The sequence below is a fragment of the Notolabrus celidotus genome, chromosome 12 (genome assembly GCF_009762535.1).
Source record: "Notolabrus celidotus isolate fNotCel1 chromosome 12, fNotCel1.pri, whole genome shotgun sequence".
In the NCBI taxonomy this organism is placed as follows: Eukaryota; Metazoa; Chordata; class Actinopteri; order Labriformes; family Labridae; genus Notolabrus; species Notolabrus celidotus.
The window spans coordinates 14,167,949-14,190,334 of record NC_048283.1 but is presented as its reverse complement, the minus strand read 5'-3'; the positions used below and the strand labels follow the sequence as shown (position 1 = coordinate 14,190,334).

Sequence of the window (22,386 nt, the reverse complement as noted above, 5' to 3'; positions counted from 1 at the left end):
TGTGTATTTTATATGTGCATTTCACGTTCAGGTGACGTAACCAGGAGAAAACAGATCTGCCTCTTGAGGAGCACCGAGGCTTTTCTCTTGGCCTTTTAGTCATCGCACTGAGGCCCTGCTGTCCACTTTGTCTACCTCAAGTCGTCAGCCACAGTCTGTCGTCTGTCTGCTTCTGACTGGTTTCCCTCCCAGCACCTCTGACCTTCTCGTGACTTGTCTCAAACCTCACGTGGATTCCTACTCCCCCAGTCTGTCTTTTTTGTCTGTCTGTGACCTAACAGAGATTCCCCTGATCCTGTGTTTCTTTCTGATGCCAGAAGCCGTGCACAATATTCCACTCTCACTTTGTTTCAGACTAAAGCTGACTCTCTGGTGACTGTTTCTTGTACTGCCAGGTCTTTAAATATTTTCAGTCTGAGACCCAAAATTGCTCCCTTTGCCGTTTGAGACGGGGATGACGAAAACAAATGGAGGTCTCCACTGGCAAAAGAAACCAGATCCAGTAATACTAGGCAATGATGACCCATTGGACTTAAACCATCACAATTTCCTCTCTAGTTTCCTGATAAAACATCTTTCCCAACCTCCTTAAGTAGCCTTACAGTCATGGTATTCTTCCTTTTGCCCTGACGTATGACTTGAAAACCCTCTTGTTACTGCTGGGCTTTAGGGTGACGCAGGGCCCAGGTAAAGTGTTACCAGATAACAAAAAGAAAGAGGGCACGCCAAGCTGTAGCTGTTAGCGTTAAGAGCGAGAGCCATGACCCGTCTCTGGTTCCTGAAAATGACTCCTGTGTGTAACAACAATGAACACAATCACTGTGGTCCACTGGGCCTCACACCAGCAGCATTGCATTACCGCGTTCGCCTCCCTACTGTTCTCCTTTTCTTTTCATCCTTCTCTCTTTTCTCCTCTGACTCAGCTGTTTTGTAGGAAACTCCGTCTCTTTGAAGAAGGGAAGAATCTTTCATTACTCGACAGCAGGGGTAGAGCAGGAGATGATAGGGCGAGAATAACTGCCCCATTGTCTTCACACACACCACCTCCATCCACCAATGATAATTGTGTTAGGCTAATTACAGAGCTGCTACAACAGGTGTGGGACTCTGCACCTGGGTTAAGACGTTTACCAAGTGTGTACGTGTGTGAGACGCAGAAAGGGGATTGTGTCTATGACTGCATAATCCTGGGTGAAAGTGTATATGACAGTTTGTCTGTGCCAGTGGTCGAGATCACAGAGAACCATGTGTGTGTCACATGCTTACTAAACCTTACAAGTTGCTTAGTAGTACTCATACATTGGTCACCGTATTGTATCACAGACTACTGTAATATCACACAATCAGTGAGGACCTATACCAGTCTGAAACCCATCTGTGTTTAATTATAAACCTACAGACTACATCTGTTTGGCATTACTGGAAAGTTGAAATTAGCACACAAACACACTCTCACTCTCACTCATTCACCACACTGAATTTCAAATGAGAGTGATTACAATCACTTAATTGATAAATGTAACCACAGGGAGCCTCCTCTCATGATTCATAATCTATAAGTGGTCTTTCTCAATAGCATGTTTTTTGATGGTGGTACAGTAAGAATTTGGGGAGACAGAACTGGAGGGAACATTGATGATGTAAGTGGGAGTCTCTCATGGGACTGATGTTTTCTGAGCCTTTTACCGTAAAGGAATTCATCCAAGAAGCTGACTGTAACAAAGGAAGCCATTTGGCTGATCGCCCAGGGAGAAGCATGAAAACTGGTGTTTGTGAAGACGTCAGAGAGCAAGCTTTACTCTCAAAACAAAGAAAGTGGTGAAGTGTTTTCTGGAGACGTCTGGTCGACTAGACGGTGAAATTGACTGGATATTACAAATTTGTGTTAGTTGAAGTTCAAGTTCAGCTGTTACTCACTCCTGTTGATGATATCACCTGTCTGCTGTCTGTTCATGACAGCCACTTGGTAGTTTATGCCTAATGAGCAGGACTTTTATGGGGCTTGGGGATTGTACCACATAAGTTGCACAGGAAACCCTTCCAATCAGACCATTGAGTGTGTCACATCAACCTACGGGAAATTGAATTCTGCTCTGTATGACAGCTTACCTTGGTAAAGGTAACCTTTGTGTGTAGCCGTCGCAGACTAATTTGCTTTCTTGAGTCATGGCTCTTTGTATTAATATAGGAAATGAGAATGTGTCTTTGGAGCAGATAGCACAGTCAGTTGTATGATCCCCCCTTAGTCAGGCAATTCTACCTGCACACTCATCATTTAACGTCAGAGGGGAATGAGTCCTGCATCGCCACCTTGTGGAATATTCCTTTGGTGTTAAAGTCGAGGTGAGTGCCAAACCTCAGGGGCCCTGCTGTGGGGAACAAGCTTGTCAAAGATCAAATGGACACTGCAAGTCTTTCAGACTAGAATTCAGTGTTTTATTTCAAACGAGTAGTTAAAACATATATGAAAGACAAGGAAAAGTTAGGTTAAGCTAAACACTGTGTGACCTAGACATGAAGCTTCACTCCCTGCGTAAAATAAAACACATCAAAGCCAATATATTTCTAAACTTGAAAATATCTAAATGAATAAATGAACTTATACAGAAATGTTATTAAAAGAACAACGAGACAACAAAATGGCAAAAACAAATCCAGTGTGCAGTTGGTTTGTTGTTCCTGTTGCTATTCTTTTTACTTTTATTAGATATCCTAAGAGAGACTAATCTAGGCTTCTCTAAAGCCGAGTCCTCTGATTGGCAGGGAGCTCATCCTGGTCCAGTCCCCACAAGAAGGTGCGGAGACGTGTCACTTCCTTTTGGAGCTCAGAGCTGGGGATTGGCTGGGATAGGTCAAGGCGCGGGGTCTCGTTGGGCAGGATTAGAGGAGGATGGTCCAGAAAGCTCTCAAAGATGTCTAAATGAAAAAATTAGAATTGATTTAAAAACTTCTGCTGTCTTACAGCATCACTTACATAGTTGTGGTCTCACACATGTCAACTTATGAATTTATTACCTCCGCTCAGTTCTGTGCCTGGCTGAGGGGCCCAGGATGCAGGTGGGGCTCTAGTTGGGCCCAGCTTGTAATGGGTAAGCAGGTGGTGCAACTGGGCAGGACTCAATAAGGCATGGTCCTCCTGCAGATCAATCCAGGACGACTTGAAGACAAGACATAAACACAGATCAAAAACATGTAACAGGTTTTGGATAAGGGCTAAAAAAAAACCCACTACTCATGTAGCTGTGTTACCTGGATGAGTCGAGTCTTGGGAATACACAGGAAGTTAACAGTGATTGACAGTTTCTTCATAAACTCAGAGGCTATGTCGCCTAATCCTGCCCCCTGTAGCCAGTCCAGAACCAGGTCCAAGTTTGTACGGATTTGGACTGCTCTGGACCATGAAAATAACCCATCTAAAGAGAGGAAGCAGGCAGAGAAACAAAAGAAAAAAGTGTAAGCTTTCAGGGCACTATAGGAGGAAACTCACTTTTTTCAAAAAGCAATAAAAATAGATCATTCAGTTTTTGAAAGGAGCATTTATGGTCTTAGTCAGCAAGATGCTGTTGATCATTTTGACCATTAAAGTGATACTATGGAAATTTGGGGAAAAAAAATAAAACCAGAATTTAGATTTAACAGGTAAAAGTTGAATTAGTACATTCTCTCCTCTATAGTAAATTCAGTGGTTAGCGTGTTCCCTCCTCACCTCTCTCTAGCAGAGTATTCAGCAGGGAGGTGTTGGTGAAGAAGAAGAGGTAGCCAAAGGTTTGCGAGGTGAGCGGCGGGGACAAACACGCCTCCCGTGACAGCATCAGGGAACAGCGATACACTTCCACCAATCCAGCAACTTTGGATGGTAAGGCAGAGACATCATCCACCTCTCCGCTCCCTCCTCTTTCGTCTTCACCCTCAGCATCCCGAACCCCATCCTTCTCTTTTTCATTGCTGGAGAACGGGTTAGAGTCAAGGAGGGCTGGAAGGAGTGAGTAGAGTGTCTATGTGGAGAGGGAGAGGACAACATCTTGAGTACAATTGAAAATTTAAGTTGTAGTGCTGGATGTTGAGTTGAGAGTTTAATTGGATGAATTAAGATGGAGAGAATAGGGCAGAATTTTGAGGATTTACATGGATGGCATTTCAATCTGCCCACAGTTTTTTGTCCCAAACGAAATATTTAGCAAATTGCGTACGGATTCACAAAAAGTTTTTTGGTGTAGGTCATGGTCCCAAGAGGATTGATCATCTTGACTTATGATGTCACCAAAGCCAGTAGCTCCACAATGAGATTAAAATTTGTGGTAAACATTGGAATGTCTGAATTGCTTGGAAATGCTAGCAAGCCAAGCTTCTACACAAAGACAGTGACATGTAACTGATGAACATACAGTATCTATTGTGTCCACCAACTAGTGCATGATGTCAGAGGCAGCTATACTAACTTTAACATATGTCACAGTATCCTACATTGGAAAAGGGACACAAGTTGATAATTGAAATTAGATGGCATACTAACACAGACGATTTTCAAACATGCTTTTATTTATGAACACTTGTCTCCAAGGACGCAAAGCTCAAAAGAAATGCAGGAGCTTCTCACAGCTGGAAAACATTTCAGTAAATACTTTGTGGTTGTGAGAAAGCTTCACAAACATCTTGGAAAACCGAAAACAAATGTAATGAGCCTTTAAAAAGACATTTTGAAGTCTCTTTGAGAAAGTTTCTTTTGCAGTCGCTTCACAGATTTGTATTTGATTGACATGTGGCGCCACCTAGAACAGTGAAATGTGTCGCTTATTGTATACTTTCTGCCACACTTTGACATTTGTGTGTAGTACAGTTTGTATGTAGTGTTTTTTTCTGGTTTCATAACATACCTTTGTGAGGTGATACACACACTGTTGGAAAGTGTGCATAATGACATCATCCAGCTGTGCCAGAGCTTCAGAGCAGGTGTCCATGTCAGCTGTTAGAAGTGGGTCCCCCGGGGCTTGAAAGAAACATCAATAAGATGAAACAGAAATTGCGTCCATCAAAATGTGTCCAACTGAATCAAAGTTCTGTGGTATTTCATTGAACACTCAAGAGGAAAATGTTGCTTAACTCACTCCCTTCAATCACTTTATTCTTTATCTAAAAATAACTCTCACCTTCAAACTCCCACTCTTTCTCCATGGCTTCAACTTTGACCTGAAAGAAGTTCAGGAGTTCTGTGGCATTCGACATCCAGAACATCAGGGGTCGAAGGTCAGACGATAGTTTCTGGACATTCGGCGTGCTTATCTCACCCTCCTGCTCTGTGGAGCTGCAGACATTTATGTAATGCCAAAGTTATGTGAGCTGTAAAAGTTTTGTGAACATTCTCCTGTCAGTGTTTTGTTTGCACTTTGCAAGGGAAATACACCATACTGTGAGTAAAAATAGACTGAGTGATTGTTACTCAACTACATTTGCTCCACTTTTCCTCACCAGCGTTACAATGCTTCCATCATTCTTAAAAAATTTACCAAAGACATAACAGCACAGGCACAAATGTATCACAAATCACTGGTCAGGAAATGTCTAAACAGAGGAAACATGACGTCGAACAAAAATGTTCTTACTTTTGCGTGGGATGCTTATCCCCAAATTCCTTAATGTTATCCTGTAAAGAGAGTTGGAGACATAAGAGAGGAGAGACATCCCAGCTTAGTGTGGGGGTGGATGAGGGGGAGCAGAGTCTCGCCCTGCAGCCAGGACAATTACAGCACATTTTCCAGCAGGAGGGCGGTGACATCAGCTCATCCTCACTCCTGTCCACAATGTAGCAGGCCACAATGAAGGGCACATGTCTGTCTAGTTGTCTGGTTTTTCTGTTTGACTGAAATTTGCCACCAAAGTCTGCATCCATGATGTTTTTTCTGCCAAGCTTGTTTAATTGTGGTCATGACCTTAATTCCATGTATTGGTTCAAAGTTCAGATGGTCCCTTGCTACACAGATCGACATAAACCTCTGAAAAACTGTATTTATAGAGAACATAACTCAGGTTAATATTTGAGCTGTTGTTTTTCAGCTAGACTAGTGGGATAACTCTATGGACGATGTCAGTAGATCTTTTGGTAAATCAGTGCTGAGATGTCTCAACTTCTATTTTGAACTTGTATTCATGGTTCCCAGAGGATGCATCTGAATAACTAACCATAGCATTTGCATTTGTAGTTTTGAGTTAAATATTGTGGCAACTTTTAGAATTTTCCGCCAAATCTTTCTGACATTTATTTCCACCAAAGACTGAATTGTATTAACCATACTAATCATCGTTTTCTGCAATTCTGAACCATCTTTACTATAGCAGACTTTGGTTTTAGACCAATTACCTGCAAAAACTTTGGACATTGCTTTCAGCCTCAACTGTACTTTGTACTTAGTGTTAATTACAAATGTTAGCATGCTAACACATTAAACTAGGATGTTGTCAAACATGGCAAAACATACACCAGCTTATCATCAGTATGTTAACATTGTTGGAAATGAAGGGAGAGAGACTAGTAGGAAAATACACCAAGCACTGGTCCTTGGTATCCATGGTAGCTCAGTTCATTACTGTCCTAGACTCAGTGGTGGACAGTAACAAAGTAAATGTACTTGAGTATTGTACTTAAGTACATTTTTTGAGGATCTGTACTTTACTTGAGTATTATTTTTTGGGGGGAACTTATGACTTTTAATCCACTACATTCAGAAGACAATTATTGTACTTTTGACTCCACTGCATTTCTATCAGTGCTCTAGTTACTGACTACTTTTGCTTTGAAGTCAGCTCATGAACTTCCTTCTCTTTTCTGAAATCTGATCCCTAAGACAGTAAAATGTGTTTGTGTAGTTCTGTTTGTCTCAGTGGTTTAGTCATACCTGTATATCGTGCGTCTCCAAGGTTGATCGTGGAGTAAACACAGAGAAAATTTCACTCAGATTAGGCAGTTCATTTAGAGGGGGTAATGATGGCTATAATTCTCCACCTGAGCACCCATGGCCGTATTGTTATAAGATTTTTTAAGAAGTACTTTGAATACTTAAGTATTTTTTAAAAACAAGTACTTCAGTACTTTAACTCAAGTAATAATCTGACAGAGCAACTTTCACTTGTATTGGAGTAATATTTGACATGGAGGATCTATACTTTGACTTAAGTAATGAAGCTGTGTACTTTGTCCACCACTGCCTAGACTACGCTAACACTTAGCCTAGATTTTTCTTTATATTATATTTTGTGCCCTTGAGCTTCCTTTTACTCACCCAGACAATTTCTTTAATTAGATTTGCTGATTTGAGTAATATCTGTGGTGTGAGAGCAGGATCCAGGTGTTTGGATGCATGATCAATCATGATTGACAGGAGATACGCAGGAGCTAAAGGTCCGCCTCCAGAGTCTGGAGAAGAATTTTTGGAGATAATCTCCTGCAAGAAAAACAAGGCATTAACACGGTGTAAGGACACTTTCTATGACACCAGATAAATAGGACAGGAGTAAGAGCACGTCGTTGTCGGGTCTCACCTGTAACAGGGAATCTGCGTGACGGGGATGGAACTTCAGAACTGCGTCAGTAGATCCCAGGTACGTCCTCAGTGCCTCCTGCCTGTCCACCAACCCTGAAGGACAGCAGGTGGTGGAGACGTCAGTCTGCCATGGCAGGGTCAATGCCAGTGGTGCAGCTGGAGTCACACGGGGGTCACGGTACAGAAAAAGGAAGTGGTTCCCAAGACCAATCACATCCCCAGGCTTCAAGACGGTCTCCCTATAAAGGGCCACTCCATTGTGCGTGACAGCACCTCCTCTGAAGGGCCGCATCAGAGCTATAAGAAAATAAATGAAGAGGTCTGCAACACAGCAGGTGCACAATGGACCTGGTAGGATATGATTTAGTCACTGCTTTTGTACCTTGTCCGGTGGGCGTGTCGGGAACAGCTGAGTCTCTCCTGACCAGTAAGTGTCTGGCCAACAGGTCCGGAGCAGAGAGGAACGTGTCCACTTTCAGAGGCCTCTTCCCCTTCCTCTCCCTCTCTCTATCCTTCTCTTTCTCCCTCATTGTGGGCTTCCTTCCAAACACATGGGTATGTCCCGCCATGATGTACAAAACAAAATCCTAAGCACAACACACAGTGAAGGGCAGAGCAAAGTCAGGGAGGTCTGTTATCTTAAAAGTGCTACAGTTTATATCAACCTTCCATCTGTAAGATGTGAAGTCGAACAGAGGGCGGCCGATAAGAAATGAAGTGTGTCACAGTTTGCGACAATGGAGACCTGTGTGAGGTCATTGTGTGAGATGAAGTGATGTACACAGAGGGGTTTGGTGCAATCGTTGGGTTAATTGTTCCGGCATTGTGCTGCTCTGGGGCTGTTTTGTGCTGGATGCTGAATGGGAGAGGCTTGTGGAGGGATGGAAACCCTGATGGTATGCTGCGATTACAGACATGCAGGTATGATGTCATGTGCAGGGTGTGTGCACACATGGACGACTGTGCAAATCCTCCTGTTAGGTCAAATATGTGCACATCAGCGTGTATGCGCCTCGTGAACCATGTAAATATCTCTGTGTGTTTCTGTTTATGTATGTGTACAGTTGTGTGGGTGATGTTCATGACTATTTGTGTTGTGATATCATCTGCCAGCATGTCTTGCCTTGCTCTGATCGTAACCCTGCAGCAACAGGAAGTAGGGTCGGTCTGTGGGTGGAAGGATTAGACTTTGTGACATCACTTCCAGGTCGCAGCTGGAGTAATCCCTCTCGTCCTCTGCGGGCTGGTTTGTCCATCCAACCTTTCCTTCAGTTTTTGAAGCTCTAATCTAAAAAAAAAAGGGTCAAAACAAGATGAGTAGAACATGATATGTACAGTCCATCAGATTTTCCCAACACTTCCTTGTCTTCACCTCTCCCGGCTGTGGGCTGATCATGCTCACAATGTTCTTCCTGTCCTGCATCCCTGCGTTGTTGTTAGGCCGGTTGCCAGGGCCACGTTGGTCTTTAATGACGTGATTGCCTTGGCGACGACGCAAACTCAAGTTCATGTCACTGATGCTCCTCCTGAGCTCTGTGTTTCTTCCGCGATGACCTCGCTCACTCTCCTCTGGTCCACCCCCTGATGAAATCCTGCTCCGGCGCCAGCGCACACCTGTGACCCAGACAATTAGTTAGACTGTGTATGAAAATGTTAACCCACCTGCCTGTTGAGTTTTTAACATACCTGGATAGTTCTCTCCTTCCCTCTCACGTTCCTTCTCCCTCTCCATCTCCTCTCTCTCATACTCATCCTTCCTTTGGATTTCAAAGCGTCGCTCGAATCCATCCTTAGGCCTCCACATGTCCACCAACAACAGAGGACATTCCCATGGGGCAACACTTCTCCGGCACTCTGTCTCCCATTTGATAGCTCCATCTGGCTGCGGGATGGGCTTTCCAATGACATCACACAACAGGAAGTCCTCTGGGCTGTGTTTCTGTAGAACTAGAAGGTAATGGAGGAAGGGGGGATTGGGGGTGGGGGAATAATTATTTTTCCATAGAAGTGCAGTTTATTTTTTATATTAGGTCATTCCTGATTTGGTTAACAAAATGTAAGCAAGTAATCCTTTTAATGGGCTTCAGCAGAAGTTCAAATGAGAGAAATTCTTATACCTGCGTCATCTGTCTCCTCCCTTTCCCTCTCAGTGTACCGAGTGATGACCTGGGCGATGAGCTGCCTGGCTGTAGAGTGAATGTTGGCCAGCAGGGAGCGATAATTGGCCCCACTGGAGAGGGCATCCCCGTAGATCTTGATCAGACCTGGGGCAGATGATGAGGCAGGGGGGAGATAATGATGGGAGGAGGAAGCAGCTGAATGAGCCCAAACCTCTCTCTCCCTCTCCCCCACCGCACGGTCCCGGTCACTGTTGGAGCGCCCTCGCAGGAAGAGGTGGGAAAGGCGCTTTGTGCGAGACTGGGGCCCAGCAGGCCGCGGCCTGAGGAAGGCAGGGGAAGGGGATGGGGATGGGGCAGGGGAAGCCAGCGAGGGGGTGGAGGTAGAAAGGGAAGAGGAAGGAGCAGAGGGGGCCTCGTGGAGGGAGGCTGCGTCAGAGCTAGTGGTCGACCTGGGAACAACAGAGGAGGGGAAGACAGATGGAGGAGAAAGGAAGGGACCAGTCAGCTGTGAATTATGACTGACAAAACACAGACAAACAACAAGGACTAAAATAAAACAGGGAATGGTCACAGGGTTTAAAGAATACTAATGACAGGGGAAGGAAGATAGGATGCCATACTGCCCTAAACAAAAAACAACATGCAGGTTACTCTGATGGAGGACACATATTCGAAACAACAAAACAAGAGTTTAAGTCAGAGACTGACTTGACAGAGACAGCACTCGGCCAGCGACTCCCCAGCTTGGCAAAGTGTTTCCTTGGTGAGTTGATCCAAAGACCCACTGGGAAGTGAAGCTTTCTGAAGCGAGGACTGCCAGACCCCTCCATCTTTACAGAGAGAGATGACAGGATGCAGAAATCAAAAACCAATACTGCTTTTTGACTCAATAATGATCTGTAATTGTAAGTCAACTGGTTGTGGAGTTCCCCTAATCAGCGTTATCTACCTCCACGTTGTAGCCTAGCATGTTTGTCAGCAATGTTAGAACTGAAACAATAAAACAATGGCATGATGTCACCATCAAGAGATATCAACAGGATGCCTACAGCAGGTTGTCAACATGGTGAAAACAAGCAGAGAGAAATGAACCGAAAACACCCCCATCGGATCCTGGTAATCAAAGCATGAATTTCCCATCTACAAACAGGAAGCATCTTTTGCAGGACTCAGGTCCAGCTGTTACACTGATGGGGAAATACCCACTTCAAAGGTCACTGCCTTTCTATTTTTTTATGTTACTTATGTCTAATTCAACATCAAAATTACACACCACACTGCATTATTCCCTCTTGAAAACAGATGGAATATATAAGGGAATTAAGACAATGTTTATATTTCTCGGCCACTGTTTGAAGTATGATTCTTGCCAAAACTACAAATCTTAAAATATTTTGAGGCATTTTTCTGCTCGAGAACTCTGCCGTCATGATAACCTTAACCCTAAAACAGCTTTTTTAAAATGAGCGTTGGGTGCTTCACGGAAGTATATCAAAAACTACTAAGTGTAAATGTTTCAAAAGATGCCTTTAGGAATCAGATTTTCAAAACACTTACCCAAGACCGCTTCTGATCCTTCAGTAGAAAGCTGATATGATTCCTCCAAAGCAAAATGCTGATATGCAGCTCACAGTAGCATAAAAACTTTGTATGATTCCTTTTTCCTGAGATGAAAGTCCATTTTCATATTTCTAAACTTGTTGCGCATCAACATACAAGACTCTAATTCTTCACATCCATTAGGCCAGTCTTCGCTGTACTAAAATACCCTTTTCTATCTAACAGAACAAGGTCTGCTCCGTCCTGCTCTCGGCCTCTCTGGGTCTATAGATAGAGAAACATGCCCATTGTTCTAAGTGACAGAATTTCCTTCCTTTGCAGTGGACAACACCTATATCCTGACTGAGTGAGAGAGAGGGAGGGAGAAATTGGGAGAAAGCAGAGAAGGGTGAAGTTACACACAGATATGACTTTTTTTTTTTAAACCTTGAAGCGAATAGTTTATCTGCAAACAACATGAGAAAAAGTTTTGCGCAGTCTGATAAGACATAAGTGTGGTGTCACTAATTTGTCAAAGTTTGGAAATATCAGACAGGTCTCAAAAGCAACATCAGATCTGCAGACTGTGGCCATTTTTATCCTGTACTGTGTTGTGATTTTAAAATGAGACCACATATCCCTGCAATGCATCACAAAACACACACACAGAGAGGTCAGTTTGAAGTTTTGCTGGAAAGAGGATGAAGGAAACACACACACTGAGACAGGAAGCTAGAGGGAGCAACGGTGACACCTGTGACCTTTGACCTCATCTTCAACAGGATGACAATAGACAGAGAAATGAGACTGTCTCTTGGTCAGCTGGGGGGTAAATCCTAAAAAATCTGAATTTCATGACTGAAAATGTAGACAGGTCAGTGACCCTTGACCCACTTTATACCAGACTGGTGTATTTTAGCTTCAGATGCATGTAGAACAGGCAAAATCAGAACACAGGGCTACTGAGTGATGTAGTCAAACAATAAAAATAACTTATGGGAAGTTTTAATTAAATACTATAATTTAACAGGTCAGATCATGTACGTTGTATCATTAATTTCATTCAATGTGACACTCGGTCGAGTCAAAAAATCGGATTGCTTACGATACAACTTCTCCACATGCAAATCATTTTTGACTTGAAACTTGATTAATGATTTATAAGTTCTTAAGAGTTCAATATATTTTGTCTTGAAGTACATAACCAAATTAAATCCTTAGATTTTATTTTTCTATAATGGAAAAGTAACGATTATAGGTTTCTCTTTGTCCTGCCAAACTCAAGCAGTCTATTCAGCTGTGGTGGACACTAACAAAGTAAATTTACTTGAGTACTGTACTTAAGTACCTTTTTTGAGTATCTGTACTTTACTTGAGTATTATTATGGGGGGAACTTATTACTTTTACTCCACTACATTCAGAAGACAATTATTGTACTTTTTACTCCACTACATTTCTATCAATGCTCTAGTTACTCACTAATTTTGCTTTGAAGACAGTAAAATGTGTTTGTGTACAGTCATGGCCAAAAGTTTTGAGAATGACACAACTATTAATTTTCACAAAGTCTGCTGTTTCAGTTTTTATAATGGTAGTTTGCATATACTCCAGAATGTTATGAGGAGTGATCAGCTCAACTGCAATTAATTGCAAAGTCCCTCTTTGCCTTGAAAATGAACTTTATCACCAAAAACACATTTCCACTGCATTTCAGCCCTGCCACAAAAGGACCAGCTAACATCATTTCAATGACACACAGGTGTCACACACATTAACACAGGTGTGGGTGTTGATGAGGACAAGGCTGGCGATCAATCTGTCATGATTGAGTGACTGGACACTTTAAAAGGAAGATGGTGCATGACACCATTGTTCCTCATCTGTTAGCCATGGTTACCTGCAAGGAAACACGTGCAGCCATCATTGCATTGCACAAAAAGGGCCTAACAGGGAAGTTCATAGCAGCCTGTAAGATTGCACCTCAGTCAACCGTCTATCGAATTATCAAGAACTTCAAGGAGAGAGGTTCAATTGTTGCCAAACAGGCTCCAGGGCGCCCAAGAAAGTCCAGCAAGTGCCAGGACCGTCTCCTGAAGGTGTTACAGCTGCGGGATCGGGCCACCACCAGTGCAGAGCTTGCTCAGGAATGGCAGCAGGCAGGTGTGAGTGCATCTGCACGCATAGTGAGGCGAAGACTTTTGGAGGAAGGCCTGGTGTCAAGGAGGGCAGCAAAGAAGCCACTTCTCTCCAGTAAAAACATCAGGGACAGACTGATATTCTGCAGAAGGTACAGGGACTGGACTGCTGAGGACTGGGGTAAAGTCATTTTCTCTGATGAATCCCCTTTCCCATTGTTTGGGGCATCTGGAGGAAGGCTTGTTCGGAGAAGACGAGGTGAGCGCTACCATCAGTCCTGTCTCTTGCCAACAGTGAAGCATCCTGAGACCATTCATGTGTGGGGTTGCTTTTCGGTCAAGGGAGTGGGCTCTCTCACAATCTTGCCTAAAAACACAGCCATGAATAAAGAATGGTACCAGAACGTCCTCCCAGAGCAACTTCTCCCAACCATCCAAGGGCAGTTTGGTGATGAAGAATGCCTTTTCCAGCATGATGGAGCACCTTGCCATAAAGCAAAAGTCATAACAAAATGGCTCGGGGAACAAAACATTAAGATTTTGGGCCCTTGGCCAGGAAACTCCCCAGATCTTAATCCCATTGAGAACTTGTGGTCAATCCTCAAGAGGCGGGTGGACAATCAAAAACCCACAAATTCTGACAAACTCCAAGCATTGATTATGCAAGAATGGACTGCCATCAGTCAGGATTTGGTCCAGAAGTTGATTGACAGCATGCCAGGGAGAATTGCAGAGGTCTTGAAAAAGAAGGGTCAACACTGCAAATATTGACTTATTGCATGAATTCTTTGTAATTCTCAATAAAAGCTTTTGATATTTATGAAATGCTTCTAATTGTATTTCATTATACCATAGAAACATCTGACAAAAACACCTAAAAACCCTGAAGCAGCAGACTTTGTGAAAATGTAATATTTGTGTCATTCTCAAAACTTTTGGCCATGACTGTAGTTCTGTTTGGTTGTTTAGTCATACCTGTATATCGTGCGTCTCCACGGTTGAACGTGGAGCAAACACAGAGCAGATTTCACTCAGATCAGGCAGTTCATTTAGAGGTGGTAATGATGGCTATAATTCTCCACCTGAGCACCCATGTCCATATCTTCAGCCCGTGTTAGAGGTTTTTGAAATGAAGAATGTCATGTATCGTTTGAAATGTTCTCCCTGTGTCCCACTCTGCCCAAACATACAAAAATTCACTGTCCAACCTGAGAAAGTGTATTGAGCTACGTAACATTTGTTTCATTCTAGATGAACATTTCAAACTAAGTTGTCTGTGCTTGGAGTAACTTAGTTTCTGTTTTTATTCCATGGTATAGCTTTTAGAGATTTCAAGTCATGGTTTCTAAATAAACATAATGTAACTGAATGTACTCCTATGTATTCTTGACTGCACTTTTGACTGTATTTTTGAAAATACAATGTTTTGAGATTTTTTAAGAAGTACTTTGAATACTTAAGTATTTTTAAAAGCAAGTACATCAGTACTTTAACTCAAGTAATAATCTGACAGAGCAACTTTCACTTGTATTGGAGTAATATTTGATATGGAGGATCTATACTTTGACTTAAGCAATGAAGCTGTGTACTTTGTCCACAACTGCTATTCAGCCATATATGGCGAAAAGTAATCTGACCATTAAATGCACTGAGATAACAGACAGAGAAACGTTTTTTTTTTTGTTTTTTTTTAGCTTTAACAATACTTCATGCTGACTGCAGCCTTTGTCAACTTTACAGAGGTGACAGAGGTGACACCAGTCTATGGGTGACAGGGTGACTCCAGTTCACAGGACTGGCTTGCATTACATATCCCAGAATCCTTTGCGGCTCGACGAGGAAGGACGAGAACTGAGGACACAGCAAGACACGCTCCAAGGTTAGCTGTCCGATACTCCTGAATTGTTGTTCTTTTTGCAAACTTTCCGTTGTCCCTCTCGTTTATTCTTGTCCTCTGAGCCTTCTCTAAACAATCAGGTGTTCATTAGTGTTCCGGCGAACTGTCAAATCTTGATATGTTGACATTTTTAGCAGCAAGCTAACTGCTAGCATTAGCTACCTGTTAAAACTTTGCTAAGCTCTGTAACTTTGCCAACTTGTTTATTGTTTGTGAACGTCTCAAGGTTCGTATGTGTACCTGCCAATATGTCAAGAAATCACAAGCTTGTTCAGCTCTTTTTCTTAATGATAAGTAGAGAAAACAAAGGTTATCTAACTTATTGAACATGGATCCCTTTGCTATTTTTAGCTTCGTTAGCATTGAGTTCATCGAAGTTCTGCTTTGTTATATAAACGTGTAACAGCTTGAAATTAACTAAATGTGTGCTTTGTTTTAGTGTCACTAAGTTAAAGTGAAAAGATGTCTGAGACAATGGAAGATAAGATCAAGTCATACAGGACTGCACCCTTTGACGCCCGATTCCCAAACACCAACCAGACCCGCAACTGTTTCCAGAACTACCTGGGTGAGGACATGACCCTACCTACACGCCAAGACACATCATGAGACAGTTTACTAAACTTATATAAAATGTAGAGTACAGCTGATGAAGCACTGCGAGATGCCCTATCATTATGTGAACATGTTATGTTACCAATGGCACAGCTACAGTTTTAGTTTCTCATACTGTCTGTCAAAGGGTTTTACTCACAGCTAAATATTTTTTGGATTGATGCACCCATACATGTAAACATTTTCTCTTAATGTTTTTTATTCTGTTTTTAAAGTTACTTCCAACTTTGTTTACATTAATTTATAGCTTTTTTTTTTTTTTCATTCAACTTTTTATTGCATTTCAGTATTTCTTTGTTCACCACAAGTTAACAAATTATATATAAGTTATACAAAACCAACAAAGAGAAAAATACAAAAAATGATATTAAATAAATAAATAAATAATAATAAACTGTACAAAGAAAGAAAGAAGATAAACATAAGAAAACAAGGTAAATTAACAGAGTGTAAATAAACAGAACAAAATGAGAGCATTCCTTTTCCTCTTTGTAATGTTTAGAGGTTAACATGTATAGCATTTCATGTCACAATATTACTTTTCATATTTCATACATGACTTTCATTAGAAATAGAGGTCAAATTAATTGCACATCAAATACCTATATAGTCACCTTCTCCAATCATTTCCAGAAAAGGATCCCATATAGATCTGAATACTTTAGTGTTATTATTCATTCTGTAGATGAACTGTTCAAAAGAAGTTATTTTGAACAGTTCATCTCTCCATTCGCTAAGACGGATCTTCTGTTTTGATTTCCAATGCCTCAGCACTATCCTGCATCCTGTTAAAAAAGCTAATTTCACTCAAAAAAATACATTTTTTAGGGCAGATTATTCTCCTCTGGTAAAATACCTAGTACACATAACTCTGGGCTCCCTGTTTTTAACATGTCATTTATACATTGAACTATAGCTGACCAGAAGTCCTTTACAATTTCACATTCATACAACATGTGGATCAATGTGCCCCAATGGTTTTTATTACATCTCCAACAACTGTGGTCCTGTCTAAGCCCCAGCCTTGACATTTTTCAGGGTGTCCAATAACTCTGGTTTATTATTTTGAATAAGATTAGGCATATTTTTTAATATACAACCAAAATATACACAGTGCACTTCAACACAGGTAAAAACAAAGACAATTCATTTTAAATATTAAGAACAGTTTATCATAAAGTATGTTAATATGACCTTCATGTGACATTGGTCTTGATACTACATATTCTTTATAAATCATTAATTACATTCACAAGTTGGATCAGTATTCTGATGAAATTTCAGTCATGGAAGTAAGAAAAACGTGTTAAGAAGAGTGTTCTGATCAATACTGTCCACCTCACAGTAAAGCTTGAACATCTCAATTGTAAAAAACAAGTAAAAACTATCAAGTGGAGCACTGGTTGTACAAGAGTGTTATGAAGACTGGACATTGTCATACAGGCACTGACTATCCTCATGTCTCTGACGCTTGTTTTTGTTGTGTTTTTAGTTCAAACACAGTCTGATGAGTAATCTTAAACTGTGATGCTCATTTTTTTCTTTCAGACTACCACAGGTGCAACAAAGCTCTGTCAGCCAGAGACCAGGATGTGGCTCCCTGTGATTGGTACCAGAGGGTTTACAAGAGCCTCTGTCCCATGAGCTGGGTGAGTTTTAGGACTACAGCTTTGATTGTTACCTTGTTATATAAAGGTGATGTATTTTAGGAGCTGGACCATGGAAACCTTCACGCACATACTGTTGCAGGTGTGACTACACCAACTTAGAAACTGATTTCACACATACTTTTCCTTAAACAAAAATAAGCTCACTTTGATCATAAGTTTGTTCTTAGTTCGGCTTATACTTGCTCTCATATCTCTAACAGGTCGGCAGATGGGACGATCAGATAGAGAATGGAAGTTTCCCTGGAAAGATCTGAACTTTGGCGGCCGTTGTTAATCAGGACAGTCCCCTGCAGGACCTTCTGTTACGTACACCTTTACCTCTGTTGTGTGCCTGAGGACATCTTTTAACAGCTTTCACATCATGATCATCATCATCACTGATGTAACTGGTATTTACTTAAATTATAAACACGCACAACTTTTTAACCTTCATGTTAAGGTCAGAAGTTTGTTTCTCGTGTCAATTGTAAACTTCTTTTTGGCGTTTGATCAATAAAAACAGTTTTGATTTAACTAAAAACAGAGTTTATCATTCAGAGGTTTCTGTACTATGTTATTTGATGACTTTTGCAAAAATGGGAATGGCTAAATATGTCTTATGTTGCTGATTCTAAAGTTAATAATGCTAACCTATTACTTTTATTTCTTACAAATATTCATAATGACAATAAAGACCAAGCAGCAACCCCCGGTAAAAAATATGAGTCCGCTTGAGGCTGGCTCTGGAAGTACCGGAAAACACATACACACCAATTAAAAAAAGCCGATCTTTACAGCAGAAATAAACATGTTTACAGCCTGGTACAAAAGACGAGTGTAGTCTGGATAGCTCATTTCTCGATCGGCACACACTGTACGGGGGGGGGGGGGGGGGGGGGGGGGGGGGAATTTCTTTCTAACGTGGTACTTTCAAAGATATTGAGATTGCGAATCTTCCAATGAGAGGCACAGCTGACTTGATTGACAGGTGGGAACACTGTAGCTGTTGGCTAGGAGGCTAAAAGCCCGCCTCTTTACGTCACAATCGCTCGACAGCAGCAATATGGCTGCCGACGCCGATTGGCCTCAAAACAGCGCTTCAGAAACAGATGGGTGATGTCTCAGATCCTACGACCATATTTTATACAGTCTCTGGTAAAGACAGGAAAATAATTGGGGGATGTTCATCTGGGCTCACTTAATAAGACCAAATAAAACTCATTGTGTTGTATTATTTACTATATTATTTGTGCACTGCTACTTAATCAGTAATCTGATGTTAAACTAGTTCTGTACCACAACTTGTTGCCATAATGATTTTCAGTTACACTTACAGAGACCTGTAGTCTCCCTGGATTACAGCACACAGCCTTCAACAGTCTTAATTATAATAATTACAGCAGAGATGTAATACAAAGTAATCTGCAACCTAATTTATTCCTGTCTGAAACACCCTAATGTCGGTGTTCTCTGAATACTAACAATGTTTTTCCAGATGGTGGTAGTGTTGGTACAGAAATCATAACGCTTGTTTTGATGTAATGCTCCATTTTTGCCACAGGGTGGTGCAGTTGAACCGTATCCAAAGTCAAACAGCTTACCTGGGCGTAGTTTGAGGTAAAGCTCATTGATATTGGGTAACTCAGTAATTCACGGTGGACAAGAGTCTGAAGTATTTGGATTAGGTAAATCCTCTGAGTCAGAGCTGCACATTCACAACCAAACAATATTGCCTAAAGTATTGGCAGTCTTGTCATGGTGTTGTTGAATTACTCCTAAACAGATTTACACCAAGTCTGAACTGGATAGTTAACTATTTAACCCTTTGTTGTCTCTGAGTAGAAAAAAATGAATGATATTTTGACACAAACAGCCTGACAATAAACCGAAGTGTTGCACTTTGAATGAAACGATACACCTTGGAGATTCTTCTTGCGTTTATTCAAAATTCTATGGCATTCTTTTAACTTCACATGTAAGTCATAGTAAGTCACAAGGGGAGTCTGTTTTACAGTTTGTATTACAGGTAAGCATTGGCACATCTGTCTTCACTTCACCGTCATAGCCCTTGATTATCCTCACTGCGTCTCATCTCCCACAATATGTCCAGACTTGCCAGAGTGGGTGTTCCTCTCTGCTTTGTTGATTTGAAGATGATAAAATATTAGGGTGTGATGATTGCTTGTAGACTGTCTCAGCTGTGAGGAGAAAATCTAAATTAAAAGAAAAGATTTGTAACCTCAAATAAATCTGAATCTGTATATTTCTACTTTTCAAAGATTGAGAGAAAGAATATTGACTCTACTATGGAGGGAGTTTAAAGGTTGGTTGGTGTGCCAACATGTGTCAATGGCAAGCCATAAACAGAACAGGGCACTGAAGCACCACATTTTAAAAAGTAAAACTTGCTAAGAACTTCTATCACACCACTCCATAACTCTCTAACAGCTCTCCAGCTGAACTCTGTTGACCCTGAACTATAATATTATGCCAGAAAGGTTTATAATGCCAAATATGCAAAAAACATACAGAAACATAAACAAATAATAATTTTCTTAAATAAAAAAAATAAAAAATTGGTCAGATTGTTGAAGGTGCATGTTTATTTGTTATAATCTAGTTGTAGAGCAAATCATGTTTTGAGTTAGCAAATAGAAAAGGTCACTTTGAAGTCAAGATACAGTATCTCACAAAAGTGAGTACACCCCTCACATTTCTGCACATATTTAACTATATCTTTTCATTGGACAACACTGAAGAAATGACACTTTGATACAATGTAAAGTAGTCAGTGTACAGCTTGTGTAAATTTACTGTCCCCTCAAAATAACTCAACACACAGCCATTAATGTCTAAACAACCGGCAACAAAAGTGAGTACACCCCTAAGTGAAAATGTCCAAATTGGGCCCAAAGTGTGAATATTTTGTGTGGCCACCATTATTTTCTAGCACTGCCTTAGCCCTCTTGGGCATGGAGTTCACCAGAGCTTCACAGGTTTCCACTGGAGTCCTCTTGCACTCCTCTATAATGACATCACGAAGCTGGTGGATGTTAGAGACCTTGCGCTCCTCTACCTTCCGTTTGAGGATGCCCCACAGATGCTCAATAGGGTTTAGGTCTGGAGACATGCTTGGCCCCTCAATCACCTTGACCCTCAGCTCCTTTGGCAAGGCAGGGGCCCAGTTTTTGGCATGTTGGCATTCATGGTTCCCTCAATGAACTGTAGCTCCCCAGTGCCGGCGGCACTCATGCAGACCCAGACCCCCACCATGCTTGACTGTAGGCAAGACATACTTGTCTCTGCACTCCTCACCTGGTTGCCGCCACCTACGCTTGACTCCATATGAACCAAATAAGTTTATTTTGGTCTCATCAGACCACAAGACATGGTTTCAGTAAATGTCCTTAGTCTGCTTGTCTTAATCAAATTGTTTGCAGGCTTTCTTGTGCATCAGCTTTAGAAGAAATGTGAGGGGTGTACTCACTTTTGAGAGATACTTTATATAGAAAATGTATTTTCTGTCCACTTTTGTCACAAAAATCCAAACAAAAAGAGAAACAGGCTCCTCTTGTTGACTTCATCCTGCAGGGTGTGTAGAACTGGCAGCAGGAGTCAGAGGAATGAACATTGACATGGAACAACATTTCTATATTTATTCTTTCTTGTTTTCTTATATCTTGTTTTCTTATAAGAAACAGACAACTACACACGTACACACGTACACACGTTCCTTTTTTGGCCATGGCGGGAAGTGGTGTGTTGTGTCTGTGACTAAGAATCTGGAGATAATGCAAATGCATCTCTCTTTCTTCACTTCCTCCTTTGCTCTCTCAATCTGTCTGTTTCTGTCTCTGTGTTTCTGTGTTTGCAGATGTCTCATAATTTGATCTGCTCACTCAGTCCAGGTCCCCGGAGGGGTTGCTGAGGGATGCTAGGTTTCCTCAGCAACAGCTCACAGGATCCAGATGGGACAGGGATGTTTTAAGTAGTTTGTGAAGACTCAGACGTGAATCAGAACACCAGCACGTCCCTTCCTCTCTTAGTTTCTCTTTTTGATTTACTCCTGAAGTACTTGACAGTGTCACGCCTGACATGTCACACCGGAATGAAAGAAGTGTTTCTCATTTAGGACTGTTACACAGAAAAGGAAGGAACCTCACACCTTTAAAGACGTTTTAATTCCGTCATTGTGACAACATTCATATTGCATCAGAGTGACTCTTTTCCTGTCTTATCGGAGTAAAAAAAAAGACTGATGCAATATGTAGATAAATGAGCTACTGGAATTCAAAAAGGTGACACAGTTTTAAAATGACCAACCTTTCCTAGGAGGTCAAACATCACTTTACTCTGATGAATGTTAAAATATAATTAGACGATTAATAATCAGACATTTTAAGGCTGGAATTTTGCATTTCCTTTTACATCATTCTATTCTATTGTTGCATGAATATTCACCAGAATGTTGAGAATGAAGTGTTAGCTGCTCATAATTTCCTGGGGGAGAACATCTGAGACCCCCTTAATGTGTCACAGGGCTGGCCCTAGCCATTTTGGTGCCCTGTGCAAGATTCAGATTTAAAATATATTTGTGGAGATTATTTGTGAGGAATTACTGAGAAAAGTCAACAAAATGTAGGGGAGAACGGGGTTGGTTGTCACACAGGTTGGTTGGCACACTCGTTATATCTCGCCACCAAAGGGCGCTGTCTCACAAATTGGGGTATGGACATTTCCAGAATTAGTATCAGAGCTCACTTACATAGACTTCTCTGGAGTAAGACAGCTGAACTTAAAGGTGACATATCATGCAAAATTGACTTTTTAATGGTTCTCTACCTGAAATATGTGTCCCTGGCATGTCTACAAACCCCCCGAGAATGAAAAAAATC

The 22,386-nt window shown here is 41.4% G+C and overlaps 2 protein-coding genes across 5 annotated transcripts; one reads left to right on the top strand and one right to left on the bottom strand.

Moving 5' to 3' along the window:
- Positions 1 to 2,414: 2,414 nt before the first annotated feature.
- On the bottom strand, positions 2,415 to 19,387 carry rasip1 (Ras interacting protein 1). Of its 4 annotated transcripts, none has more exons than XM_034697221.1 (17): positions 19,093 to 19,386; positions 11,213 to 11,557; positions 10,364 to 10,485; positions 9,653 to 10,104; positions 9,222 to 9,482; positions 8,908 to 9,149; positions 8,659 to 8,823; positions 7,918 to 8,122; positions 7,534 to 7,832; positions 7,275 to 7,436; positions 5,601 to 5,641; positions 5,148 to 5,302; positions 4,875 to 4,987; positions 3,707 to 3,995; positions 3,250 to 3,413; positions 3,016 to 3,157; positions 2,415 to 2,916 (listed from the first exon to the last, which is right to left on the bottom strand). In XM_034697221.1, exons 3-17 carry the CDS (start codon positions 10,483 to 10,485, stop codon positions 2,738 to 2,740), a joined length of 2,991 nt encoding a protein of 996 aa, XP_034553112.1. In that variant the 5' UTR covers positions 11,213 to 11,557; positions 19,093 to 19,386; the 3' UTR covers positions 2,415 to 2,737. The 4 variants fall into 4 exon arrangements, with proteins under 4 accessions (XP_034553112.1, XP_034553111.1, XP_034553113.1 ...); XM_034697220.1 differs by lacking the exon at positions 11,213 to 11,557 and adding an exon at positions 10,605 to 10,645; XM_034697222.1 differs by lacking the exon at positions 11,213 to 11,557 and having other exon boundaries at positions 8,938 to 9,149; positions 19,093 to 19,387.
- LOC117822549 (cytochrome c oxidase subunit 6B1) lies at positions 15,079 to 18,026 on the top strand. Its single transcript, XM_034697345.1, has 4 exons — positions 15,079 to 15,209; positions 15,667 to 15,795; positions 17,391 to 17,491; positions 17,713 to 18,026. The coding sequence occupies exons 2-4, from the start codon at positions 15,690 to 15,692 to the stop codon at positions 17,764 to 17,766; spliced, it is 261 nt and encodes an 86-aa protein (XP_034553236.1). The 5' UTR covers positions 15,079 to 15,209; positions 15,667 to 15,689; the 3' UTR covers positions 17,767 to 18,026.
- Positions 19,388 to 22,386: the final 2,999 nt, after the last annotated feature.